Source organism: Acanthopagrus latus, chromosome 3 (genome assembly GCF_904848185.1).
Source record: "Acanthopagrus latus isolate v.2019 chromosome 3, fAcaLat1.1, whole genome shotgun sequence".
Lineage (NCBI taxonomy): Eukaryota > Metazoa > Chordata > Actinopteri > Spariformes > Sparidae > Acanthopagrus > Acanthopagrus latus.
In genome coordinates, this window is record NC_051041.1 from 20254631 (window position 1) to 20282574 (window position 27944).

Here is a 27944-nt window from a genome sequence, read left to right on the forward strand (position 1 = left end):
CCTCTTTGCACACCTTATGTCTCACAAGGTCATTGTTTCAGATTATTAAGGTATCCTTAAACTGACCTGCTTTAAATTGATCAATATTTTTATATTAAAGGGTCGGGTCAAAATCCACAGTCCTCCTCTTGTGCAAAAATGTATTTGTGTATTTGAAGCTACTGTGAGGCTACACAAGTCTCAGATAGTCCAGTTGGTATTAAATTCCCTCTTAGAGGTTCAAGAATGGAAGGAAAGCAGGATAATAGTTAAGACTTACCGTCTTTGCTCACATTTTGAGAGGCAGGGTACAGCCGGGGCAAACCAACAGTCTGTCATTGCATCTGTCAGCTTACACATACAGAAAAACAACACTTATTATTATTGTCAAAATAGAAAGTCATCTAACCTGCATGACTTTGGACTGACCACCTGTGATGGTGTCATGGCTTTGCAACTTGTGTTGGTGACATTCTTGTAAAATGATAATTAATGGGGCTCAATGACTGTAATTTCACCTAAAACTAATAAATAAATACATTCTTATCTAGAGCAAGCTGTTGAAGCTAAGTGGGCTTAGTTTAGGGGCTGGTGTCCGTACCTTTGGAACAATTACACTGTTCATCTATTGTTTCAACACAAAGTTCAGTTTCTTTTCACTTTAAGTTTAAGTTTAGGGGGAAAAAAAGTGTTTTGGTTAAAATATACTCTTCAAGACGTAAAACACATGTTTGAAAGGATAAATTGTCTCATGTGCACATTTGTCTGGTCATTTTCCCAAAATTTCTAAGCTGTGACATTACACATAATGATTTGTCTGTTGCAGTGATGGTCCTGGAGCAACATTAATTAAGATGTTACAGTAACAGCATCAGCACAGTGATATCATATTGCACTTTTGCAAATTTGTCAAATACATACATATTGCTATGCAGCGTTTACAGTACTATAACACAACAGATTTCCATGCAGTATAGTTCCGTTTGTGGTATATCTGTGAATGTATTCCTTCTCATTGTAATTTCACCACCCGATGTAAGATATTAATGAAAACAGTATCAAATAACAATGTACAAACTTTACTGTGCAAAGTGAATTATTGAATAAAGACATGACTTGATTGTTTTACAACTGCCACTACCTCTTTTTTATTGGCTCCACCTAAACAGTATGCTTCAGGTTAGTGGAACATTGACACAAGCGTCACCAGGTTATCCATTATTCAATGAATAGCACACTCCCAATAAAACCTCATACTTGATGCTTTAACTCCCTTCTTGGAGGACTGATTTCCTAAGAAAATCTGCATCTCTAACTCAAAGCTGCACCTGATTGGACATTAAAGGACAGCCCACTAAAAGAGGATAACTCAAAGGAGAGGAACAGAGGATGAGACTTGAAAAGAGCACTGGACATCATTTAGACCAAACCACTCTAGAGGGTGTTTCTTCTGACATATGCTGTGCTGAGATTGGAAAGATTTTGGACTTTTGGAACAATAAGTGAATGTTTTTCTTTAGATTGACTGATTGAAGTGTATGTAAGGATTTGGAGAGCTACATCCTTGTAACTCAGCTGGACTTGTGCTGAGCCATCATACCAGCTCAGGATGGGCAAGACTGAAGACTCTGGAGTGCAGGAGAGACCCAAATGGGACAACAAGGTTCAGTACCTGTTAACATGTATTGGCTTTGCAGTGGGAATTGGAAACGTCTGGCGTTTTCCCTACCTATGCCAAATCTATGGAGGAGGTAAGATGATATTAGATTAGATTCAATTAGTATTAAGTATTTCTAAAGTACGGAGACAACAAATATTACTGGCAGCACTAACTGAAGATACAGTTTGTAAAATGTATGTGTAATTAGCGGTATTGAAGGTGGTGTGTGTTTGTGGGAGGGTCACCAAGGTGTGGAATTCAGCAGGGTGACAGACGCCAGGAATAAGCTTCCCCTGAACCTGCTGGTCTGGGTATGGAGAGACCTATGCTCCTCTCGTAGGGGCAGAGGGTGAACAGTCTGTGTTTGGGGTGAGAACAGTCCTTGATGATGCTACCTGCCTTTCACTTTCGCTTGCTCTGGAGGGCCTCGATTGAGGGGAGTGAGAAATCGGTAATGTGTTGGACAGTTTTCACCACCTTCTACAGCGCTTTCCGGTCAGGGACAGAGCAGTTGCAATACCATACTGTGACACAGTTGGTAAGGATGCTCTCAGTTGTGTAGTGGTATATAAGTTCACCAGAATCTGAGGAGACAGATGGACCTTCTTTATTCTCCTCAGCAAGAAGAGACACTGATGAGCCTTCTTGATCAGAGTCAAGGTGTTGAGGGTCCAAGAGAGGTCCGTGGAGATGTGGACACCCAGAAACTTGAAGCTGCTGACACAGTCCTCCGTCCCTTTGGTAGGGATGGGGTGTGTGTGCCATCATTTGACTTTCTGTAGTCCACAATGAGCTCTTTGGTCTCTCGCTGTTAGGTGCTGGATCTCCTCATTGTAGGACGACTCATCGTCGTTGCTGATGAGACCAATCACCATTGTGTCGTCTGCAAACTTGACAATGGCGTTTGAACCATGTGCAGGTGTGCAGTCGTAGGTGAAGAGGGAATAAAGGAGGGGTCTCGGCACACATCCTTGAGGAACACCAGTGCTCAGGGTGAAGGTTGAGGAGGTGTAGTTACCTAACTGAATAGACTGTGGTCTGTTGGTTAGGAAGTCCAGAATCCAGTTGCAGAGGGACGTGTTGATGCCCAGGTCACTGAGTTTGGTGATCAGTTTGGAGGGTATGATGGTGCTGAATGCTGAACTGAAGTCAATGAACAGCTTTCTTACGTAGGTGTTACTGTTGTCGAGGTGGGAGAGGGAGGAGTGAAGCGCCGTGAAGATGGCATCTTCTGTACTCCCGTTCTGGCGGTAGGTGAATTGGAAGGGGTCCAGTGTGGGTGATAAACTGGTTTGAGGTGAGCCAGGACCAGCCTCTCAAAGCACTTTGTGATGATGGGGGTGGGTGCAACTGGGTGGAAGTCATTAAGGCTCGCTGCAGTGGAGTGTTTTGGCACCGGCACAATGGAGGAGGTTTTGAAGCAAATCTGGACAGCTGTTTGGGATAGTGTCAGGTTAAATATGTCAGTCCAGTGGTGTCACGTGCTTTCGGCAGGAGTTGAACCCCTCTGTTCATCCATGGCTTCTGATTACGGAATGTGATGATCCGTTTGAGGGTGGCAAATCTGTTAATGTTGGAGTTGATACAGTCCAAAACTGGAGGAGGCATATAAGTCAATATCTGTGACGGGGTGGTCGAGGGTGGCAAACATATTCCAGTCAGTGTTTTCAAAATGCGGTGGAGGTGCAGAGTCTGCTCCCTCTGGCCACACTCTGTCTGTCCTCACTGTGGGTTTCACATGTCTGATGAGTGGTGAGTGCTTAGGCAGTAACTGTGAGAGGTGGTCTGATTGTCTTAGGTGGGGGAGGGGGGCAGCGTTGTAGGCATCAGCCATGTTTGTGTAGACATGGTCCAAAGTCTTGTCTCCTCTGGTGAGGCAGATGATATGTTGGTGAAATTTGGCTAGTATTGTCTTCAAGTTTGGGTGTTTGAAGTCACCCGCAACAATAAAGGCTAGTAATGGATGCTGTTATATCTTACGTCATCCTCATCATCATAGTTTAATCAAGAGATTTAGATTTATAACTGCAACAATTTAGATTATCTTGTCTCAGTACAATTAGTCATTAACACTGGCCAGTCCTTATCACTCTGCTCCAGCAATGGGTAACTAATCTTTGTTTGGTTAATCATCAGTGACGTTTGCCCCATTTTTCTCTATTCACATCTTCTTATTTAGAGTCTCTGAGTCAAAGATTTCTACACAGTCTGGGTCAGGGTTAAGTCGTGTAAGCAGCCAATCCCACAAAGTGCATAGAGCTATCAACTTTACATATTGAGTCTAAGATTCCTGACTCCCACACCTTCTTCCTCTGTTTTTTCACCACTTGGAAAACGACAGTTTTTGTATTGCAGTGCAGTTATTTCGCAATTAAAAGCATGGTCATTTGATTCACGAGGAAGGTTGAAATAGCCACAACCTTAATTAAAAACTTCCCTGCACAGCATGTGTAAAGAGACAGTCTTAGTGATGTCTAACTTGGTAAATATTTACTTCTTGTCCTCAGGTGCATTCCTCATTCCCTATCTGATCGCGCTGGTGTTTCAGGGCATCCCTCTGCTCTACCTGGAGCTGGCCATAGGACAGAGGCTCCGCTTGGGCAGCATCGGTGTCTGGAACTCCATCTCACCATTTCTTGGTGGAGTTGGTGGGTGGCCTAAGACTATTTAGAGATCTTCCACCTTTCCCTTCCTGATAGATAGCGAGACCACATTAAAGTAAAACATCAGCCTGGCATATTTCCCCTGAACCTGATCCCCAGAATGTGTTAATGTTAATGTTTGTAATGTAAATTTTCTACAACCGTGGAGATGTTGAACCTTTATATTTTAGTTCAGTTTTCAATTGTATGTCATACTAACACTGTGTTTATGGACTGGTTAGGTTTAGACAAAAAACAAAGAAACAAACAAAAAAAACACTTGATCAGGGTTTGAAAGAGGTCATTTTTGGTTCAAATAAACTGATTGTGTTGCCACAAACATGGCGGGAATTGTCACAATGTTTTTTCAAATCATTTTGCTTGCATACTCACAACCAAGTATTTTGTTGCGTAATCCTGACCAAAGTGCAGCAGAAAACTGTAAAAAAAAAACAGACAAAGAAGAAAATGACTCCCTTCAGGGATGCAGTATTATGGCAAACCTCCTGTTTTGTTGCATGGAATACTTGTTGCAACGGAAGATGGCCTGGCTGAGTTTACAAACAATGTATGCCTACACACAACACAGTTTCCTGGGTGAACGTCATGTGTTAACCTATTCAGCTACAACAGTATCCTCCAGATTTGGACTTGTTAGATGTAATGATGGTTTGGAGCAACATTAAATTATGATGTTTTTGGAACAACACCCACACTAATACCAGATAAACCCTCTGACACTGGTATTGGTTACAGAACAACCCAGTAACTTTAATCTACAAGGATTTTAAATATTACAAATATGTCATTAATTTATGATCAAAACAATTTTTTTTGTGGCTCTTAAATTGTTGTTCATTATGTATTTCCTGCTTTAGGAATTGCCTCTATGATTGTGTCATTCCTGGTGTGCATTTTCTACAACACCATTATGGCCTGGGTGCTCTGGTACTTCTTTCACTCTTTCCAAAACCCCCTGCCGTGGAGCCAGTGTCCAATCAATGAGAGCCGCACAGGTAACACGATAAGCCATTTTAGCTGCACTTCATACATTTATTGTCACGCACTAGTTGCTACCACCACAGTGACAGCATTACCTGATAGCAGCTCACTATTGTACGGTCCATTATAATGTAGCAGCGTCAGTTTGAGAATTTATTACACTTGCAATAAGGTTATAAGATTATCACTGAGAGGAGAGGTTAACCAACAGGGCTCTATGTGGCACTACAGGCAAGATTTCATTGGAAACCTACTGGATCTGGATTGTTTTATGATACATAGCTCTGCTACAAAATCTAATGTATATTTAAACCAAAACAAACAGTATTTCCTTCAAGATAAAGAAGTTTAAGAACTTAAAAGATCTCATGTTGTCATTGTTTCTATGCATCCGTGCAGGCTACGACGAAGAGTGTCAGAAGAGCACACCAGTGAATTACTTCTGGTACCGTGAGACACTGAACATCACACCTGACATTGAGATCAGTGGCTCCTTGCAGTGGTGGATGGTCGTTTGTCTGGCCAGCGCCTGGTGTGTGGTCTTCATCTGCTTCATCAAAGGCATCGAGTCCATGGGAAAGGTCAGTTCACTGCCAGTGTATCAGCTTCAGCACACAGGATCGGGATTCACTGAGGGATATATCATATGTTTGAATGTTTCAGGCTGTATACGTGACAGCCACATTCCCTTACCTAGTGCTGACTATTTTCCTGATCCGTGCTCTCACTCTGCCCGGAGCGACTGATGGACTGTTGTACCTCTTCACTCCTGATGTGAGTTTGGTCACTTGCTGTCAGTTCATTGTTTCATGTGTCCCAGACACAGTGAACTGATGTGATGTTTTTACACCTGCTGTAGTGGAACATACTGATGGATCCTCGGGTTTGGCTGGATGCTGCTACCCAGATCTTCTTCTCTCTCTCTCTGGCCTTTGGAGGCCTCATAGCTTTCTCAAGCTATAATCCAGAGAGGTAACTAATTACAACATTAACTAACTGAGATGATCTGTGTGATGACTCTGAAAGCTCTGTTTTTTCTGTTCTGTTTCTACCAGAAACAACTGTGAGACGGATGCTGTTGTAGTTGGGGTAGTAAATAGTGCCACATCTCTCTATGCCTCTATTTCTGTCTTCTCCATCCTGGGATTTAAAGCTACCACCGCCTTCAACAGCTGTCGAACAGAGTACGTTTGCACAAATATATTATAAGTCCAGGTCTAAAACTTCTTCCTCTCTTGCTGATACCAATTAGGCTGATTTTTATTCCATCTGCAGGAACATCTTGGCTCTGACCAACCATTTTCACATTTCAGACCAGAATATAACTCTTGTAAACTATGACAAGTGGGTTGAATATCTCGATACAACATATCCAGATGAGGTGGCCAGTTTGCAGCTGAGGGTCTGTGAACTGCAAAGATTCCTTGACCAGGTGCTGTAACTTTGAAAACATTTTTCAAATCTCTCTCCTTTGTTGAACCAGTCTGTCCTCTGCTCTTGTGTCATGTTGCTGTTCAACATGTGCAGTCAGTTCATGCATCCTTGTTAATTCCATCCTCCCCCAGAGCGCGTCAGGTACTGGTCTGGCTTTTATTGTGTTCACCGAAGCAGTGCTGGAGATGCCAGGCTCGCAGGTATGGGCCATTCTCTTCTTCGTCATGCTCTTCAGCTTGGGCCTCTCCTCCATGTTTGGTAACTTAGAGGGAGTCCTCACCCCCATTAAAGACCTCAAACTACTGCCCAAGTGGATCCCTTTGGAGGCTGTAACAGGTAGCTGCAAATTAGCTGAAGCTGTTCTTCAGTCAATGGAAAAACATTTTCCTTTTGAATTTCTTCTCTGAAAAACTTTTTTCCCTTTCTTAGGGGTCACCTGCTTGTTATCCTTCCTGATCAGTCTCATCTTCACCCTGGGTTCTGGGAACTACTGGGTGGAGGTCTTTAACAGCTACGTGGGCTCTGTGCCTCTGCTCATCATCGCATTTTTTGAGATTATTGGAGTCATTTATGTGCATGGAATGAAAAAGTAACATTTTCTCCTTTTCTCTAATGCAACTCTGTGGTCTTATGAATGAGTATACAATTTTGATCCGTGTGTGTTTTACATTTATTCTGGTCCTCTTGTCCTCTGACAGTTTCAGTGAAGATATCTATTTCATGACTGGGTCGAAGCCAAACATCTACTGGAAGGCCTGCTGGATGGTGATTAGTCCTTTAATGCTCCTGGTGGTGTTTGTTGCCTATATGATCGTCCAGGCAGAGAAACACCCCACCTATCCTGCTTGGGACCCATCTTATGTAAGCAAGTTATGTGTACCATCAAGGGAATGTTGAACTGTGGAATATTTTTACATTCGTTGGCTTATTTGGCATTACTGGGAGTTAGACGAGTAGATTAATGTGCTCTTAGGACATGAGAGAGGTAAGAGAGTAAATTGTAATATCAAACTAGACAGGCACTCAGTAGAGCAAAAACCTCTGCTAGTAGTCCTGTTTTGTACACACACAAAAATGTGTCATTTTGTGGAAATCTGTTCAATAGTCATTAACAAGATCATGATCTTCTTGGAAAAGTTAATAATAGTCTGTGCATTAAATTCCACACTTTTCCCTCCTGTCTTTTTCTTTAGGAATTATTCCCTGAAACTGATGTGAGGCCCTACCCAGACTGGGTGTTTGCCATCATCATCCTCCTCTCTACAGTACCTGTGATTCCCATCCCTCTGGTGGCTCTTTACAGACTGATCTGCCGGAGGAGAGTGTCCTCTGCTCGCACTGAGCCAAATCCCTACAGCAATGACGGCTTTGAGATTGAAACACAGGAGCAGTACAGCCGAAGAGATGAGAAACTGTAATGCATTCATGAACTTAAAAGTATCTCCTGATTACTATCATAGCTTCCTTGGAATTCACACTCAACTCATTTTTTTTTTTGATGTTTCATGTGCTGGATGGTGAATGGATATCTTGTAACTTGCTTACATAGGAATTATTTTTTCATGTGATGATGTGTCGTCTTTGTGGAAAACTACCAGAAGTGTAAATCAAAGTCCAGGCGACAAACAACTGTGGGATGACATGGGTGCATCCGGTAGCCGGGCGGTTTTCCATTAGCCTTCCCGTCTTTATATAATGTGGTTGCTGTTTTTTATAGGGTACATTTATGACTGAGATTCATTGCCTGACCTTTCTATATCCGATGACTAAGAACTGTTTTCTCTTGTTTACCAGCAGTTAGCTGCAGAGGGTTTCATGGTTTTGTTGGGAGCTGTAATTGGGACCACAACATAACACTTGAAAACGATGATAGGTGGTATGAAGGCGCAATTACAACATATCCAGATGAGGTGGCTGATTTGCAGTTGAGGGTCTGTGACATGCAAAGATTCCTTGACCAGGTACTGTAACTTTGAAAAAAACTTAAACTCCATCAGCATCACCAGGTGAGTTTATGGGGCCCCTAAAATTTAAGAGTATAGCCCTGGATACAATTTCAATGTGAGCCAGTCTTAATAACAAATAAGCCTGTCAAATTAAAAGCAGGTCTCTTAGTGCACTGAGTGATGTGACAGTGTCAGTGACTCCAGTTGCAGAAGGAGGAGACAAGTGGAGAAGAAATAGTTGTGCATCCAGCAAATAACTTAAGAGTAAGAGTGAGGGTAAGCATGTAGCCTATGTAATGACTTTTTAATAAGTGCTGAAATTGCCCACTGATTCGTTATATGAATCAGATTTGAGACCATAATAATGATGGATCATGAATACAATCTATGACAGTAGAATGTAGTAAAAGATACATGTTTCTTTATCACAAGCATAAAACAATCATTTCTAGTTTGCTCATGTCTCAATAGCTAACCTTCTTAACCATCTGTAACATTGTTAGTGTTGTGTAGATGTAGTATTCCAATGTTGCATCCTTCTTTAATGGTCTATGCCACCCGAAGTTTAACTTTAGTGAAGTTGCTGCCCTACTAATATCAGTGCAGAGTTGGAGCATGGGTTGCTAATGTTAGCTGATAAAGCACCACTTACATTAGCAGTCATAACAAAGCAGTGTTCTTTTTAAATGATGACTCCACTGTGAGCGTGAAGGTGGGGATGAATTGAAGCATCCACTCTTATCTATGGTACTGTGATAATACAATTGTTACACTGATCCAGTCTTGCACATTGCACTCTTAATTTGTCCGCAACTCCTTCTTGTTACTTCCCTGCTCCCTTAAATCCTGGCTGTTCTCTTCTCTCACCTCCCTGTTCTTTCCCTAAGGGCAGTACATAATGTGCCAAGCGAACATGTACATTCCATTCACGCTTTTTTATTACTTTAATCCTTCCCCAGAGCACATCAGGTACTGGACTTGTTTCATCATATTCACTCTAGCGGTGCTAGAGATGCTAGGCTTGCAGGTATGGGCCATTCTCTTCTTCATCGTGTTCTTCAGCTTGGGCCTCTCCTCCATGTTTGGCATGATGCAGGGAGTCCTCACACCCATCAATGACCTCAGACTGGTGCCCAGGTGGGTCCCTAATGAGGTCGTAACAGGCAGCTGCAAATCAGCTTAAGATGTTCTAATGACAAATCATTTTTCTTATTGAATGTCCTCTCTGATATATTTTTCACTTTCTTAGGGATCATCTTCTTGTTATCCTTCTTGACCAGTCTCACCTTCTCTCTGGGTTCAGGGAACTACTGGGTGGAGATCTTTAATGGCTATGTGTACTCTGCACCTTTAATCATCATTGTAATATTGGAGATTATTAGTGTCTTTTATGTCCATGGAATGGAAAGGTACAATATTATCATCTTCTTTAATAAGGTACAACTCTGTAGGCTGATGGGAATCATATCCAGTTTTGATCCGTGTGTGCTTATACATTTATTCTGGTCCCCTTGTCCTCTGACAGTTTCAGTGAAGACATCTATTTCATGGCTGGGTCGAGGCTAAACATCTACTGGGAAGCATGCTGGATGGCGATTAGTCCTTTGATGCTCCTGATGGTGTTTGTTGCCTACATTAGCTCTAATCCATCCCAAAGGTGTTCTATTGGGTTGAGGTCATTATGGCTTTATGGACCTTGCTTTGTGCACTGGTGCATAGTCATGTTGGAACAAGAAGGGGCCATCTCCAAACTGTTCCCACAGAGTTGGGAGCTTGGAATTGTCCAACATCTCTTGGTAAGCTGAAACATTCAGAGTTCCCTTCACTGGAACTAAGGGGCCAAGCCCAGCTCCTGATAAACAACCCCACACCACAATTCCACCTGCACCAAACTTTACACTTAGCACATTGCAGTCAGACAAGTACCGTTCTCCTCGCAACTGCCAAACCCAGACTGGCCCATTAGATTGCCAGATGGAGAAGTGCGATTCGTCACTCCAGAGAACACATCTCCGCTGCTCTAGAGTCCAGTGGTGGCGTGATTTACACCACTGCATCCAACGCTTTGCATTGCACTTGCTGATGTATGGCATGGATGCAGCTGCTCGGCCATGGAAACCCATTCCATGAAGCTCTCTACACACTGTTCTTGAGCTAATCTGAAGGCCACATGAAGTTTGGAGCTCCGTAACGATTGACTCTGCAGAAAGTTGGCGACCTCTGCCCACTATGCGCTTCAGCATCCGCTGACCCTGCTCCATCATTTTACGTGGCCTACCACTTTGTGGTTGTGTTGCTGTCATCCCCAATCGCTTCTATTGTTATAAATACCACTGAGAGTTGACTGTAGAATATTTAGGAGCGAGGAAATTTCACGACTGCACATGTTGCACAGGTGGCATCCTATCACAGCACCATGCTGGAATTCACTGAGCTCCTGAGAGTGACCTATTCTTTCACAAAGGTTTGTAGAAACAGTCTGCATGCCTACGTGCTTGCTTTTAAACACCTGTGGCAATGAAAGTGATTGGAACACCTAATTTCAATTATTTTGATGGGTGAGTGAATACTTTAGGCAATATAGCGTATTTCTATTTAACACACCCAGTGAACTGATTTGTACCATTTAAGGTAATATTTTTAAAATTCTTGGGAAATAAACATATTTGCTATTACCAAGGGTTAGGTGGAAAGATTGATACACACACAAGAATGCCTTGCCTGTTAACGGTCCCTTTAAGTTGTCATGCTGAGCTAGTATAAGGTAAATGTCTGTTGGCTCTTGCTTTATATGTAGCAGACAGATATGAGAATGGTATGTATCATTTGTCCACGTTTGTTTCAACACAAAGTTCAGGTTCTTTTCACTTTCGGTTAGGTTTAGGAAAAACAAAATTGTGTTTCGGTTAAAATATACCTTTCAAGATGTATGACACTTGTTTGAAAGGATACGTTCCTCCATGTGCATGTTTCACTGGACTTTTCCCCAAAATTTCTAGGCTATGACATTACACATGATGATTTGTCAGTTGCAATGATGGTCCTGGAGCAACATTAGTTAAGGTGTTACAGGAACAACATCAACAGTGATATCATATTGCACTTAAGAAAGTGAGGATTTGGGTGGAGGGTATGATGTCAAATACATACTTCCTAAATTGCTATGCTGCTTTTACAATACTATAACGCAACAGATTTGCACGCAGTATTGTTGAATTGTGGTATATCCGTAAATGTATTCTTTCTTACTGTAATTTCACCACCTGATGTAAGATATTAATGAAAACAGTGTTTAATATCAATGTACAAACTTTACTGTGCAAAGTGAATTATTGAATAAAGACATGACTTGATTGTTTTACAGCTGCAACTACCTCTTTTTTTATTGGCTCCATCCAAACAGTCTAACATTGACACAAGCATCACCAGGTTATCCATTATTCAATGAATAGCACTCTCCCAATAAAACCTCCTACCTCATGCTTTAACTCCCTTCCTGGAGGACTGATTTCCTAAAAAATCTGCATCTCTGACTCAAAGCTGCACCTGATTGGACATTAAAGGACAGCCCACTAAGAGAGGATAAAACAAAGGAGAGGAACAGAGGATGGGACTTGAAAAGAGCACTGGACATCATTTAGACCAAACCACTCTAGAGGGTGTTTCTTCTGACATATGCTGTGCTGAGATCGGAAACATTTTGGACTTTTGGAACAATAAGTGAATGTTTTTCTTTAGATTGACTGATTTAAGTGTATGTAAGGATTTGGAGAGCTACATCCTTGTAACTCAGCTGGACTTGTGCTGAGCCATCATACCAGCTCAGGATGGGCAAGACTGAAGACTCTGGAGTGCAGGAGAGACCCAAATGGGACAACAAGGTTCAGTACCTGTTAACATGTATTGGCTTTGCAGTGGGACTTGGAAACGTCTGGCGTTTTCCCTACCTATGTCAAATCTATGGAGGAGGTAAGATGATATTGTAGGATGCTGTTATATCTCATGTCATCCTCATCATCATAGTTTAATAATAAGAGATTTAGATGTAAATCAAGATATTTATATGTATAACTGCAACAATTTAGATTCTCTTGTCTCAGTACAATTAGTCATTAACATTGGCCACTTTGTTTGATAAATCATCAGTGATATTTTCCATAATTTCTCTATTCATTTGGTGAGTCCTGGAGCCACAGATGTCGACAGGATCTGGGTCAGGGTTAAGTCGTGTAAACAGCCAATCCCACAAAGTGCATAGGGCTTCACACATTGAGTCAGAGTTTCCTGATTCCCACAACTTTTCCCTGAGCAGATCTGTATATTGTGTAGTAGTACGTTTTTTATAAGCCTGACTCCACTTCTGTTTTTGGTCATTTGGAAAACAACTAAATATTCATACAGCTTTGTAATGCAGTGCACTTATTTAGCAATTAAAAGCATTGGCATTTGATTCACGAGGAAGGTTGAAATAGCCACAACATTATCTTAAAACTTCTCTGCAGAGTATGCTGATAGAAACAGTCTTAGTGTGTCTGATGCCTAACTTGGCAAATATTTACTTCTTGTCCTCAGGTGCATTCCTCATTCCCTATCTGATCGCGCTGGTATTTCAGGGCATCCCTCTGCTCTACCTGGAGCTGGCCATAGGACAGAGGCTCCGCTTAGGCTGCATCGGTGTCTGGAACTCCATCTCACCACTGCTTGGTGGAGTTGGTGGGTGGCCTAAAATTATATACAGATCTTCCAATACCATTTTTCTCTTCCTGATGGAAAGCAAGACCACATTAAAGTAAAACATTTTCTGGAATGTACAGCCTGGCATATTTCAACTGAACCTGATCCCCAGAAAGTGTTAAAATCAATGTTTGTAATGTAAATTTTCTGCAACCATGGAGAGGTTGAAGCTTTATTTTAGTTCAGTTTTACATTTTATGTCATGGTACACATTATATTATGACAAACCTCCTGTTTTGTTGCATGGAATACTTGTTGCAACGGAAGATGGCCTGGCTGAGTTTACAAACAATGTATGCCTACACACAACACAGTTTCCTGAGTGAACGTCATGTGTTAACCTATTCAGCTACAACAGTATCCTCCAGATTTGGACTTGTTAGATGTAATGATGGTTTGAAGCAACATTATATACAATGTTTTTGAAACAACACCCACACTAATACCAGATAAACCCTCTGACACTGTTGTTACAGAACAACGCAATAACTTTATGTAAATCTACAAGGATTTTAAATATTACAAATATATGACTAATTTATGATAAAAAACTTTTTTTGTGGCTCTTAAATTGTTGTTCATTATGTATTTCCTGCTTTAGGAATTGCCTCTATGATTGTGTCATTCCTGGTGAGTATTTTCTACAACACAATCCTGGCTTGGGTGCTCTGGTACTTCTTTCACTCTTTCCAAAACCCCCTGCCGTGGAGCCAGTGTCCAATCAATGAGAGCCGCACAGGTAACACGATAAGCCATTTTAGCTGCACTTCATACGTTTATTGTCACGCACTAGTTGCTACCACCACAGTGACAGCATTTCCTGATAGCAGCTCACTATTGTACGGTCCATTATAATGTAGCAGCGTCAGTTTGAGAATTTATTACACTTGCAATAAGGTTATAAGATTATCACTGAGAGGAGAGGTTAACCAACAGGGCTCTATGTGGCACTACAGGCAAGATTTCATTGGCAAACTACTGGATCTGGATTGTTTTATGGTTCATGGAGATATTGCACCACAACATAAAATAAAAGGAGTGTGCTTTTACAGAGTTTCGATTATTGACAGATTTTGGAATCGGGGACAGGCAATGTGCAAAACCATAGTCATATTTGTTGTCAATAATACCAAGATGTTAAAATCTAGTTCATGGTGATAACTAGTTTTTAATGGAGAAAAGCATCTGGCATCTTAATACTGAAGTGCGAAAGCATATGAACTTAGCTGTGCTACAAAACTTAATGTGTGTTTAAAACCAAAACAAACAGTATTTCCTTCAAGATAAAGAAGTTTAAGAACTTAAAAGATCTCATGTTGTCATTGTTTGTTTCTATGCATCCGTGCAGGCTACGACGAAGAGTGTCAGAAGAGCACACCAGTGAATTACTTCTGGTACCGTGAGACACTGAACATCACACCTGACATTGAGATCAGTGGCTCCTTGCAGTGGTGGATGGTCGTTTGTCTGGCCAGCGCCTGGTGTGTGGTCTTCATCTGCTTCATCAAAGGCATCGAGTCCGTGGGAAAGGTCTGTTTACTGCCACTGTATCAGCTACTGCTAACAAGATGAAGCAAGAAAGAGTCACTGAGGGATATATCATATGTTTGAATGTTTCAGGCTGTATACGTGACAGCCACATTCCCTTACCTAGTGCTGACTATTTTCCTGATCCGTGCTCTCACTCTGCCCGGAGCGACTGATGGACTGTTGTACCTCTTCACTCCTGATGTGAGTTTGGTCACTTGCTGTCAGTTCATTGTTTCATGTGTCCCAGACACAGTGAACTGATGTGATGTTTTTACACCTGCTGTAGTGGAACATACTGATGGATCCTCGGGTTTGGCTGGATGCTGCTACCCAGATCTTCTTCTCTCTCTCTCTGGCCTTTGGAGGCCTCATAGCTTTCTCAAGCTATAATCCAGAGAGGTAACTAATTATAACATTAACTAACTGAGATGATCTGTGTGATGACTCTGAAAGCTCTGTTTTTTCTGTTCTGTTTCTACCAGAAACAACTGTGAGAGGGATGCTGTTGTAGTTGGAGTAATAAATAGTGCCACATCTCTCTATGCCTCTATTTCCATCTTCTCCATCCTGGGATTTAAAGCTACCACCGCCTTCAACAGCTGTCGAACAGAGTACGTTTGCACAAATATATTATGAGTCTAAGTCTACAGCTTCTTCCTCTCTTGCTGATACCAATTAGGCTGATTGATTTTTATTCCATCTGCAGGAACATCTTGGCTCTGACCAACCATTTTCATATTTCAGACCAGAATATAACTCTTGTAAACTATGACAAGTGGGTTGAATATCTCGATACAACATATCCAGATGAGGTGGGCAGTTTGCAGCTGAGGGTCTGTGAACTGCAAAGATTCCTTGACCAGGTGCTGTAACTTTGAAAACATTTTTCAAATCTCTCTCCTTTGTTGAACCAGTCTGTCCTCTGCTCTTGTGTCATGTTGCTGTTCAACATGTGCAGTCAGTTCATGCATCCTTGTTAATTCCATCCTCCCCCAGAGCGCGTCAGGTACTGGTCTGGCTTTTATTGCGTTCACCGAAGCAGTGCTGGAGATGCCAGGCTCGCAGGTATGGGCCATTCTCTTCTTCGTCATGCTCTTCAGCTTGGGCCTCTCCTCCATGTTTGGTAACTTAGAGGGAGTCCTCACACCCATTAAAGACCTCAAACTACTGCCCAAGTGGATCCCTTTGGAGGCTGTAACAGGTAGCTGCAAATTAGCTGAAGCTGTTCTTCAGTCAATGGAAAAACATTCCTTTTGAATTTCCTCTCTGATATATATATTTTTTTCCCTTTCTTAGCGGTCATCTGCTTGTTATCCTTCCTGATCAGTCTCATCTTCACCCTGGGTTCTGGGAACTACTGGGTGGAGGTCTTTAACAGCTACGTGGGCTCTGTGCCTCTGCTCATCATCGCATTTTTTGAGATTATTGGAGTCATTTATGTGCATGGAATGAAAAAGTAACATTTTCTCCTTTTCTCTAATGCAACTCTGTGGTCTTATGAATGAGTATACAATTTTGATCCGTGTATGTTTTACATTTATTCTGGTCCTCTTGTCCTCTGACAGTTTCAGTGAAGATATCTATTTCATGACTGGGTCGAAGCCAAACATCTACTGGAAGGCCTGCTGGATGGTGATTAGTCCTTTAATGCTTGCTGTGGTTTTGGTTGCTTATGTGATCGTCCAGGCAGAGAAACACCCCACCTATCCTGCTTGGGACCCATCTTATGTAAGCAAGTTATGTGTACCATCAAGAGAATGTTGAACTGTGGAATATTTTTACATTCGTTGGCTTATTTGGCATTACTGGGAGTTAGACAAGTAGATTAATGTGCTCTTAGGACATGAGAGAGGTAAGAGAGTAAATTGTAATATCAAACTAGACAGGCACTCAGTAGAGCAAAAACCTCTGCTAGTAGTCCTGTTTTGTACACACACAAAAAAAATGTGTCATTATCTGGATCCACGCCAAAGTTAATGGAGACTATTCTGGAGACCCATCCTCCATCCAAGTTTTGTGGAAATCTGTTCAATAGTCATTAACAAGATCATAATCTTCTTGGAAAAGGTAATAATAGTCTGTGCATTAAATTCCACACTTTTCCCTCCTGTCTTTTTCTTTAGGAATTATTCCCTGAAACTGATGTGAGGCCCTACCCAGACTGGGTGTTTGCCATCATCATCCTCCTCTCTACAGTACCTGTGATTCCCATCCCTCTGGTGGCTCTTTACAGACTGATCTGCCGGAGAAGAGTGTCCTCTGCTCGCACTGAGCCAAATCCCTACAGCAATGACGGCTTTGAGATTGAAACACAGGAGCAGTACAGCCGAAGAGATGAGAAACTGTAATGCATTCATGAACTTAAAAGTATCTCCTGATTACTATCATGGCTTATTTGGAATTTCCATCTTAATTCACTGAGCATTTTATCAGTCACGCTGAACTCAAACCTCTTGAGTTTCCTCAATAACAAAACTGTATTTATTCAATTGTGAATTCTTTCCTTTGTACATTGCTGTGTAGTGTACATATATATTTACAGACATACCGGTAAATAACATTCAACACATTTAACATTTAACACATTATTATGTGACAAATAGCACGCTGGTTGAAAATTAACCAAGCCTTACATCTGAACATAAAGTCTTACACTCATTCAAAGTGACACAAAATTGCATAAGTTCACCAAAAGACAGAAATTCAGTTTCAAAATTTCAAAATGTTGAAACCCCCCCCGCCCAAAAAAAAAACGAACAAAAAAAAAAAGGGGGTACATACGCTGCTTCAGTCGTTTAGGAGAATGACGATGTGAAGACACTCTACTCTGTATATGCATGGGGTGAGTAAACAATGACTGAATATTCCTGTCTGGGTGAATTTTTCCTTTAAACCTCCTTTTGATGTTCCTTGTGATGGATGATGAATGGATATCTTGTAACTTGCTTACATAGGAATTATTTTTCCATGTGATGATGTGTCTTCTTTGTGGAAAATTACCACAAGCATAAATCAAAGTCCAGAGAGACAAACAACTGTGGGATGACATGGGCGCATCTGATAGCTGGGCAGTTTTCAATCAGCCTTTGCGTGTTTATACTAACTGGTAACTGTTTTTTTATAGGGTACATTTATGAGTGAGATTCATCACCTGACTGTTTTATATCCAATGACTAAGAACTGTTTTTACCTCTTTTTACCAGCAGTTAGCTTTCCAGACAATGTTTAACTGTCATGACTTACTTTGGCACAGTGACAGATCAGATAAATCAAATGACTGATTTTAACACACTGCCCGTCTCACGGCTGCAAAACTTGAGGATGAGAGAAGGAAACAAAAAAGGGTTTTTAATGGATATTTGATAGACATAGACTACCTTAGAGGTAGTCTATGTTTGGATGGCCAAGAAGTCCACTGGTGTCCTGAGGTTGGTGGCCTGTCGGACTCTCAACAGCCTCAGATCCCCAAGACGCCGCTCTAGACTGCGTTTTCCTGTCAAGAGGATAACAGCAGAACATATGAAGATGTTTTTTTTCCTCTTTGGTGGGGAACTCTTAAATTCACCCACTTGAACTCTTTCCAACATGTTTACAATCCAATCAAAGTCCAGATTACATTGACTTCTGTACATGTATCTTGATTTGCTGGTTCAGGTTCAAAGTCCACATTTGAAGGGATTGGCCTTCCTGGCAAGCTGCAATGAGGATGTTTTCATGTTGGTGATTTATGAAGTCACTTTCAAACAGACAGGGGCTTTATTTTCCTGCAGTAGTGTATGTGCAGTTTTATGATTAGCCAGAGCAGTGGGGCTGCTCGGTATGAATCATCATATACAATAATTCACATAAATTGTGATTGTGAATTGTAAGTTCATACATTACATAACTTCCTCAGAGTAGTAATCACAATTATTGAATGTGATTTTATTATTGACTGATTATGTGCATTATAATTTGCTTTTCATTTAGTGCATTAAATGTGTGAAATGATGTTAAAATATGGCTTGTCCTTTTTGGCCGTTCTTCAACAGCACAGACAGATGCGCATTTAAAATCCAAGCAGAGTCTGGCTTGATTGGGTTTTCAAAAACAATGGCTCACTTGACCTCATCGAACTGAACCACAACCAGGATGAGAGTAATTTTTGGGTTTTAGGGGGGTGCAAAAGTGCACAAAACAATAATAACGATAATCACTGTTAGCACGTATGGCTCAGCAGCTGTAACCTCACTAATTATTAACATCTCTTGACACAGTACAACATCAGTCACCAATTAATTTCTTTAAATTCACTGAAATTATGACAGGCCAGTAACCCTGGGTGATTTCAACATCTTGAAACACTACGAATCAACTCTAATACTCTGATCTGAGTGCACATACGTTTCTGCAGGTGTGGGAGCAGATCCTTATAGAGGGGACGGTGTTGTGACAGCACTCTCAAGAAGGAAAGACAGAAAAGCAGGGCCACCGCTTCATACTGCACAATGCCGGTCTGGGCCTTACTGCCTAATATCAATCCTGCACAAAGAGGAAGAGATAGGAAGAGTGGCTACGGTTTAAATACAGTAGCTAATGGGGATCAAAATAAACAAACACACGATAAAATAAGCTTTGAACTTGATATAGTTTAAATAATTTTGTTCCTGGTGTATGAGGAGAAAATGTTGCCTTTGTTGCTGAGCCTGATGAGGTGACTGGCGTACTCTGACATGTCCCATATCATCTGCAGGAAGAACATAGGGTTCTTGGCAATGGTCTGACCAAAGGGCAAACTCTGAGCACACACATGGAACCTAAAACAGAAAATAATAAAAGACACAAGAGAGAATGTACAGAGACGAGCCCTGTCGATTTAGATATTTACATTCTGAGATAATGGTGGTACATTTAACTCTCAGCTCAGTGGAGGTATTGATTGATAACCACCTTGGTGCTTACTTAAATAGCAGGATTCCCTTTATTGACCTATTTATCAAGTCAAGGCCAGCAAACACACAAGAGGGGAAATGGTCAGTGTGTTCCTGACCCGTGTTCATCACAATTGTATTTCAATACTTCAGGAGGGTAACAGACAGAAATTAATTGCAGTGCCGATTTAAATATACTTCATCTGACAGAATAATACAAATGTATTGGACAATAGACAGAGACAACAATTGCATAATTAAAGTAGTACTTAAGATTCGGCCTTTAAACACATTTACCTGCGTGCATGAAGCAGCACCAGCTTGTAGATGTTCTTGTAGACAGCCTCAAGAGAGTTGGTCTAAGAAAGGAATGGTATCTATTATTATCTGCAGCATAAGAGCAAAAGGTGCAGAAAATAACAGAAAACTAAATAAATAAAAGTTGGGATTAATACATCTTAATGCATTTTTTTAAAACATATCATGTACATGATATCAAACAAGGGCAATATGGACTAGCTATGTCATGCTGTGCGGGGTCCAGGTGAAGTCTGAACATTTACTACCTATCTGCTACATTGTTCGCCCATTGTGTGTTAAACCAGTTATAATCCTAGCTATCATGGAACTTGACATGTTTACAACTGGTTGCTGTCTCAGTTTAATTTCTGCTTGTTATCCTTTATTCTACATGTTGACAACAGCACCTGACGCCATCATTTGTCAGAGGAGGAGCAGAGTACAGGTTTTTTTTTTACTTTTGTAGGCCATGTCCTTAGCAGCAGGCGGCCCCTGAATTAGAACACGGTGTGTTTGTTTGCAGCTGATTTGAACATCTAGTTGGGTGATGGGCCCATTTGGAAGACCTACACCTTCGAAGACTCAATTCAAATACACTGTCTAAACATTTCTGAAAGATATAGCTTGAATATAATGCCATAAAAAGGAGGCTACAGCTATGTTAGCGACCCTGTGAGGCTGTAATTAGGCAAAGCAGTGCTCTGAGCTAAATGCTATGACACTGCTGATGCTTAAATTTAACAGATGCACTAACTATGTTAACCACCTTAGTTTAGGAAGTTCTTAGCAGGCTTTTATTTCCTAATTAGAACTAAAAACAAGTAAAAGGCTAAAGCTGAAGGGAATGACATTAGTCCTTACAGGGTAAATCCACCAATTTTCCAAATTGAAGTGTGTTTAAAGGTCTTAGGGGATTACTAAAACTTTTCCTGGTTCCAGAGGAAGCTGCATTTCATATGATAAATTGCCTCCAGTGATGTCACACAGTGGCTAAATTACGTTATGGGTAATGTAGGCACCATGAAAAATACCAATTATTTTTCTGACCTTCAGATCCAGAAACAAGGGATGGCACTTGAGTCTTAGGATGGACATGAGCTTCCTCTTCATTTGCTGTCCAGCTGAGTGGAAAGAGCCCAAAGTAAGGCTGTAGCGCAAAGACAGGCCTGCATAGCTGTGAGAGATGGAAAGTAAGAAGTTAAAGCAAAAGAAAAGAAACATTAACACTTGAATGTTAACAGAGATGTAGTTATTATGTTAACTGTGTTCTGTGTTAGAATATCAATCATCCATTCTCGACAGGGAGTTGTCTCCAAGAATATTTATGAGCAGGTACAAAAGTTCATGTGTGGATTTCCACTCAGTATGCAAGAACCATAAAGACTGCCAAAAGTCCAATACATTCTCACAAAAGAACGAAAGTCAATAATTCTACATAATAACTACAAGATTGAAGATCTCTACTAGGTGTGTCTGGGGACATGTGGGTGGGGAACAGGGAGTGCCCATGTGTATGCATCAGAGTAGTAGAGCATAGGGGAGAGAATATGCATATTTTTTTTTATCAATCACTGGCGCGTGCCTGGTGCACATCTGAAGACAACACAAAACTTTCAACATGTTAATGCACACACATACTGCAGAAAATCAAGGGTTTTGCAGATGAGGAGACACACAAAGGTATTGTAAACAACGTCTCTGTCATCCAATGACTCTTCTTTCTTTCTGTGGTAAGAGTTTGTTCCCAACTGACTGGTGATGTTTTTAAATAATAGTTATGACAGGTAAAGGTATATGACAATTGGGAAACTCAATAGTCTGACAATGTCATGGCTGTCAGTCTAAACTGAAAATAGAATCAAAATTTGATCTTAAAATCAGAATTAAATCCAATCGCTGTTATAGAAATTTGTGACACCCCTAATCAGGACTGACAAGATGCTTAACCTGGAGTAGTCTTTGTAGACATCCAGTGAGTGCGTGTCCAGCAGCAGTCCACACCAGGGGAAGAGGCAGCGAGGAGGCAGCACACGGATGTCAGGATAAGAACTCTCGTCTCCTGATACCTCAAAGTTGACCACCACCTTCTGCGGATTGACCACCAGGCCATACTGTGGAACACCTGCCAGCAGGATCCTTCACACATCATGCATGTGCCATTATTAACTGCTCAATTTAAGATTTAGCATTACATTAGGTTAAATCTGTGTCTTTCAACCTTTTTTAACATGTAGCCACACAAATACTGTTGCTAGAAAAAAAAGTTGCATTCTAATTGTATTGCAGCCTTCTACTGCAAAATATCTTGTACTATATGGCTTCCATTAACCGTGTTACTGCTGAGTCATGAGAGGCTGACTGCTTCATCTCGAGTCTGGTTAATAATGGATTTCCTACAGGTTCAAAATAATCGTGATATTTGAAAAGCACATTCATAAAGATAACGTAGATCTGTTAAAATGAATGTTGGCTCAGAGCCCTGATATCATATGAACAGTCATAAAAAAAGTCATAAAAACTTAGCGTCATACTTGAGAAAGGTTTGTGCATCATGCAAGTCTGGTGTGATCAGAAGGAAGTCATCGACCAGTCTTATCAAACATCTACAGGACACAGAGAGTGGAAAATAACAAATACAGTGAACAGAAACAAGCTAAAGTACAAGAAGACTGCCTTCTGCTGCTACAGATGTGTTATTGCATCTATTGAAGTTGACTAAAATAAATGGCTGTACCCTTTCTTTCCAGTAATGTCTTTGAACAGGACGTTCTCCATGTGGCCGTAGCAGAGACAGCAGAGCAGACTGGACACAACCGAACCCTGAGGAATCCCACGGCACTGACGGTATGTCCTGAAACACAAAGGGCAAATATCTTGTAACTTAAAGGGGCAAATTAAGTAAGAATGTTTAATTTTCAATGTGGATAATGCATACTTCTTCCCAAACTGAACAACACTGCCAGTTAGCATTTGGGTGAAGAACTCTAATGCCTCTCTGCCACGAAGATCTGAGCAGAAATGCTAAAGAGAGAAAAGACATGAAGGACCGATGGCTTAAAAAAATAACTAACATTCTTATCTGAAGAAATATACCAAAAGATGTTGCTCTCACCTGCTCTACTAATATAGTGTGATGAACTTTTCCTCTTTTCTGCAGTGCCATCCCAAATCCTTTCATGTTTGAGGATCCCATGTTATCCTCCAGGAAATCTGCCTGTGCAATAAACATTACAAACTCTCTAATTGAGTCAAACAAATATGAGCAAAATGTGAACAGTATGCTTGTGTATGTTTAAGAGTACCTGTCTAACAAAGGCCTTCTTCAGGCCTTCGTGGGAGTCAGCCCAGATCTTGGCATAGCAGCGGATGGTAAAGAGTTCGTCCAGGACAGGTGTCAGAGCCTGATCAATCACCTCAATGAGTTTGTCGTGAGGCAGACTCTCATAGGCTCCACTCACATCCACCTTAATCGTGGAGACAGAATGAAAAAATGAAGTAGGGGGTAAGCAACATTTAAGAAAAAAGAGTTTTGGTGAATGTTAAAACTGTTACGCTTTTGGTAGCAGTATCACCAGAAAATGTATGAGTATGACTGCATCACTAATGTTACGTCAGTCAAGACAATTAATTAAGGACAAAACTAACCTTAACAAAGTAGAGGGGTTGCGGCGTGTCCTTCTGGCCAGGAGCTATAGACCGCATCACTTTGTGGATATCTGTCATTCCCCATACCGTGGAGCCCAGGAGGGATGGAGTGGCGCGCACACAGGCAAGCAGTATATCCAGCAAGTCCTGAACACGCTTTCGGTAGAACTGCAGGGGAGAAGAATTGTCCTAAACAATTTCCACAACCTCACAACACAGGGTGCCGACACCTTCTTAAATATCATATTCAAGTACTTTCCTGACCTAATTTCTCAACCCTAAAGACCCAACACCCCATAATTTGAGAAAGAGATCATGGTTATTGTTACAACACAGAATTTTTATAAAAACAGAAGCAGCAGGATTTATAGAAGCTCACAAATAACAAGTATAAACACAGAGAGGCTTGAATGTGTTAACACTTGCAATTTTGCTGCTGTGTTAAAGTTATAAGAGACACACATGCAGACAAACAGATCATAGCCTTTTTACTAATGCTAATTTAAAAAATGTTTTATCAACTTCAATTTCTATTGTTGACATACAAATATATTCTTACTATATCTATTTAAGCACATTTAATGACCATGAATGACTGTCTTTTTTTTTCTTCCTCTCAGATTCACAAAATGTTCAAGGATTTCATGGACCCATGGGAATTCCAAGAACATGTATCAACACACAGCTCATAGAACTTTAATGACCATTAACCAAAATGTACCCTCGTCTTGGCATCTGCTCCTATGACTCGTGTGATAGGCCTCATGCCATCAGTCTTGGGAATGAAGCGAAGGCGAGAGATGACGGTGGATTTGGGGAGGGACGCCACCTGAGCAGGAGTCAACTCCTCCATCTGACCCTTGGAGAGATGACCTCTAAATCACAAAAACAACTTGTGAGCATGACTGTACAAGTACAGGTATTGCAGTGTGTGTATAAATGAGTACCTGAAGGCCAAGTCTTGCAATTTCGCCCAGACTTCCTGTCTATAGAACCTGAGGGCGTTTTTCTGGCCCACGCTCTCAGTGACGTAAAAACAGGCTCGTACCAGGCCCACAACGTAGCCGTCTAAAAGCCAAGCCAGGAACTGACCCAGGATCTGTGTCCGGTATGAGAGCTCACTGGGTGGGACCCTGCCTGCAGATGAGAGCGCTCTGGTAAAGGCCAAAATGCATCCAGCAATAGAACAAACTACTTGACTCCTATGACAGTCTTACCTGTTTTACTAATCTTCAACCAATCACAATCATTCACCTTCATCTTCCACATCAGTTCAGCCAGTGAGAGTTTCTCAAACTTGCCACTTTGCAATAAGCCCCTGACCCTGACGAAAAAATTAAGTCGGTTGTGGTCGGAGCCCCACAGCTCCTGAGGGATCACAACTGAGAGGCATTCCTTGACGAAAAGGTAGACCCGGTGAGGTGCACAGTGTTGAGGCAAGACGGAGCTTAATTCTCCTTGTCCTTCATCTCTCTCCTCCACCACTGGGCACATCCTCTGCAGTATTCTGCTGTAGGGACATCTCCTGTGTTGACGCAATAGCTGACTGAAAAGGGGGACCATGTTAAAAAAGCGTCGGGGGAGTTTCTTGGGCTTTCTCTCTAGCCCATTTAGATATGCCAGTCCCTCAAAGAAGACTGTTCGCACTAAATCTTGCCCTTGTAGCCTTCTGCATCCATCGGTGCTCTTCTTCTTCCTATTAAGAATGAAGCCCTTCATGCCCCTTCCTCCATACAGGAATCCCAGGGTTCGGATAAAACACTGCGAGGAAGGCAAAGGGGGGAAAATCCCTGATCTCCAACTAGGTCTTCCCTCCAGGGGAAGTATGGTTGTTTGGATTTCAGCAGGCTGTTTGGAACCAGAAGCACCATTTTCCAAAGGTTTCATGCAGGGAGTTGGTTCCAGAGGCAGGGGCTGAACTTGCTCCACTGCTTCATCACAAACCTGTTGGATTTCCTGTGTGGGTTGCAGTCCTACCTGTCTCCTCTTTCCTGAACAAGTCATAATCTCCGTCTCATCCTTCTGATCTGTTTCTCTCTTTCTTTTCCCTTTCTTCACTCCTACATCCATTCTCATCCTCCTCTTGCTGATAGTAGGATTCTCAACTTTCTGTCTTCTCTTCAAGGCCACTGCTCGTCGATACTTTCCAAACTGAGCACTGTTTTTTGTCCTGGACTGAGCCTGGAGATATAACCCAGGTAGGCCAGTAGTCATTGACACCCTGTCATAAACCGGAACGCCGCACACCTGGAAAACACAGGAAGGAGGGACTGCCACAAACACAGAGCAGCTCTCCAACAGGTACCGTGTGATGTCTGTACCGAGACGCACTGCAACTTTCTTCCACAGGTCGCTGCCGTGGATGTATGCAGCGCTTTGAGTCACATCTCCTTGGAATTTGAAGTGGTCTGAATCCCGCTCCTCCTGGGCGACAGACAGAAAATTGTAGCCATGTGCCAAGACGTTTCTCTTTCTTTTTCTTTTCAGACTGTTAAGAACAAAGGCCAGCAGTTCAGGCAGAGTGCAGATCTTTGGAAAGAAGAACATAAACACATGTTAACAATTTGATGATATCATATTATTTCATCGTGACACGTTTCAGTCTTTGTTGCTTCCAGAAAAAACAAATGTTGTCTCTTATAAACCAAACAGCTTTTACTTTTAAGTTCACTGCTCATTTAGTAACTGTAGACCTTAAATGTGCACTATGTAGATTTGTGGAAGACATTGTAATCAGAGAAGAAAGATCTTAATTCACTGATCATTTTTAACTCTTTTTTTAAAAGCCATCTTCTTTGTTTACAAGACTTGTTTATATTTGGCGGACCTTTTCAACAACCTTGCTAGCTTCAAACAGTGTTCCTATGAGAACAGCTACTCACTTATGGCAACAAAATTATATTTCCGAGTTTGTATTATCACCCCCTTAATATTGTAATATTAAAATTCTGAGTGTGAGTTTCTGCTCTTAAACTACATAAGTGCCCCTTTAACGTCAGCCATCTTTGATGACAGTTTAATATTTAGCTTACTTAACTGCGACTAAAATATCAAGCCACTCTTTCACAACTATAATTAAGGGTTAACATTATGTTATACTCGTACAATACGTTAAAAAAACATGACTTACATTAGCTACGACCTTAATACAGGTGCCATGACAGCAAGCGTTAGCTAACATTACTGTTAGAGTGCTCTACAGGAGTAGTAACTTTACCTGTCAACTCAAAGACACTGACAAGTCGGACAGTTTTTCATTCAGCGGCATGTTACCTGGTTGCAGCTTGGCACTTGCTGTAGTTCCTTGTCAAAGCATACAAAAACACCCCTGACGAAGGATATGAAGCGGTTTGTGTCGCACTGTTTAACGAGCACGGCTCTCTGTCCCTCTTTGAACACGATGCTGTCCGCAAACTGCTCCAGTGTCTGCACGTGCTGATACAGTGAGCGGAGGATGTCGAGCGCACGGGACACATCAGTTGTTGACATTTTGACAGCATGAGCCGGCTGAGATATCACTCACGCTGTGCCAGACTGACAGAGGGTGGTTTGTAAGCTTGCCATGAGCTTTAGTTCACCGTTTAACGGCCCGCGTCATCCTCAGCCAATGAGAGATCTGTTTTAGACAAGCGTCCAATCAGCTAGCCTCATACTGAGAAGTGAATTCATCACTGACCAATAGATAGTAAGAAAGAAATGTTGTCGTTTTCAGGAGTGACAGCTTCATGAGCCAAAAAAGTGTTCAAATAATCTTCGGTTTCTGTGCTAGTCTTACATTTCCTTTACCCAAAGTTCAGTAAGCATATTCGTGTAAGCGGAGTCACTTCTCGTTTGGAAAACACAGTAAGGATGGAATATTAGTCGACAAAAGTGCACTGATCTTTGTCACAGCAATATTTGACGTAAATATTAAAAGAGCAAACGATAAACAACGAAATAAACTATATACAAGGTATGCACGATACAACACATGTACATTAAAGAGGCCTGTCTATGTTCCTTTCAATATTCCTTAGAAAGGACAATAGACAGCGCTGTTGTTTCGTTGGTTTTGAATTAGGAGAGGCCACAATATAATATTTATTTTAAACTTATTATATAAATATATACAATTCATTGTGAATTTATTATTGTGTATTTAATATTAGTTTTTACACGTTTA

The 27944-nt window shown here is 41.3% G+C and overlaps 3 protein-coding genes across 3 annotated transcripts; 2 read left to right on the forward strand and 1 right to left on the reverse strand.

Annotated features, from left to right (window-relative positions):
* Positions 1-1354: 1354 nt before the first annotated feature.
* LOC119016555 (inactive sodium-dependent neutral amino acid transporter B(0)AT3-like) lies at positions 1355-17791 on the forward strand. The gene is made up of 13 exons (XM_037092461.1): positions 1355-1730; positions 4147-4287; positions 5160-5297; positions 5683-5864; positions 5947-6057; positions 6143-6255; positions 6339-6467; positions 6559-6715; positions 6849-7053; positions 7147-7306; positions 7416-7578; positions 7911-8153; positions 17305-17791. Exons 1-12 carry the CDS (start codon positions 1589-1591, stop codon positions 8133-8135), a joined length of 1866 nt encoding a protein of 621 aa, XP_036948356.1. The 5' UTR covers positions 1355-1588; the 3' UTR covers positions 8136-8153; positions 17305-17791.
* Positions 12263-17791, forward strand: LOC119016554 (inactive sodium-dependent neutral amino acid transporter B(0)AT3-like). The gene is made up of 12 exons (XM_037092460.1): positions 12263-12632; positions 13236-13376; positions 13999-14136; positions 14746-14927; positions 15018-15128; positions 15214-15326; positions 15410-15538; positions 15634-15790; positions 15924-16128; positions 16224-16383; positions 16493-16655; positions 17051-17791. Exons 1-12 carry the CDS (start codon positions 12491-12493, stop codon positions 17273-17275), a joined length of 1866 nt encoding a protein of 621 aa, XP_036948355.1. The 5' UTR covers positions 12263-12490; the 3' UTR covers positions 17276-17791.
* On the reverse strand, positions 17386-27424 carry tert (telomerase reverse transcriptase). The gene is made up of 16 exons (XM_037092458.1): positions 27056-27424; positions 25000-26311; positions 24730-24919; positions 24504-24657; positions 23783-23950; positions 23440-23601; positions 23250-23351; positions 23073-23158; positions 22872-22988; positions 22669-22740; positions 22085-22273; positions 21185-21311; positions 20135-20196; positions 19599-19723; positions 19311-19448; positions 17386-18420 (listed from the first exon to the last, which is right to left on the reverse strand). Exons 1-16 carry the CDS (start codon positions 27269-27271, stop codon positions 18317-18319), a joined length of 3324 nt encoding a protein of 1107 aa, XP_036948353.1. The 5' UTR covers positions 27272-27424; the 3' UTR covers positions 17386-18316.
* Between the last annotated feature and the right edge of the window lie 520 nt (positions 27425-27944).

Coding starts and splice junctions, on each gene's coding strand:
- LOC119016555 (XM_037092461.1), top strand. CDS start 1,589: ATGGGCAAGACTGAAGACTCTGGAGTGCAGGAGAGACCCAAATGGGAC. Junction 5,865..5,946: donor GCATCGAGTCCATGGGAAAG/GTCAGTTCACTG, acceptor TGAATGTTTCAG/GCTGTATACGTGACAGCCAC. Junction 6,716..6,848: donor TGCAAAGATTCCTTGACCAG/GTGCTGTAACTT, acceptor ATCCTCCCCCAG/AGCGCGTCAGGTACTGGTCT.
- tert (XM_037092458.1), bottom strand. CDS start 27,271: ATGTCAACAACTGATGTGTCCCGTGCGCTCGACATCCTCCGCTCACTG. Junction 23,159..23,249: donor ACACTATATTAGTAGAGCAG/GTGAGAGCAACA, acceptor TTCTCTCTTTAG/CATTTCTGCTCAGATCTTCG. Junction 18,421..19,310: donor GCTCCCACACCTGCAGAAAC/GTATGTGCACTC, acceptor TCCTCTTGACAG/GAAAACGCAGTCTAGAGCGG.
- LOC119016554 (XM_037092460.1), top strand. CDS start 12,491: ATGGGCAAGACTGAAGACTCTGGAGTGCAGGAGAGACCCAAATGGGAC. Junction 15,327..15,409: donor TCAAGCTATAATCCAGAGAG/GTAACTAATTAT, acceptor TGTTTCTACCAG/AAACAACTGTGAGAGGGATG. Junction 15,791..15,923: donor TGCAAAGATTCCTTGACCAG/GTGCTGTAACTT, acceptor ATCCTCCCCCAG/AGCGCGTCAGGTACTGGTCT.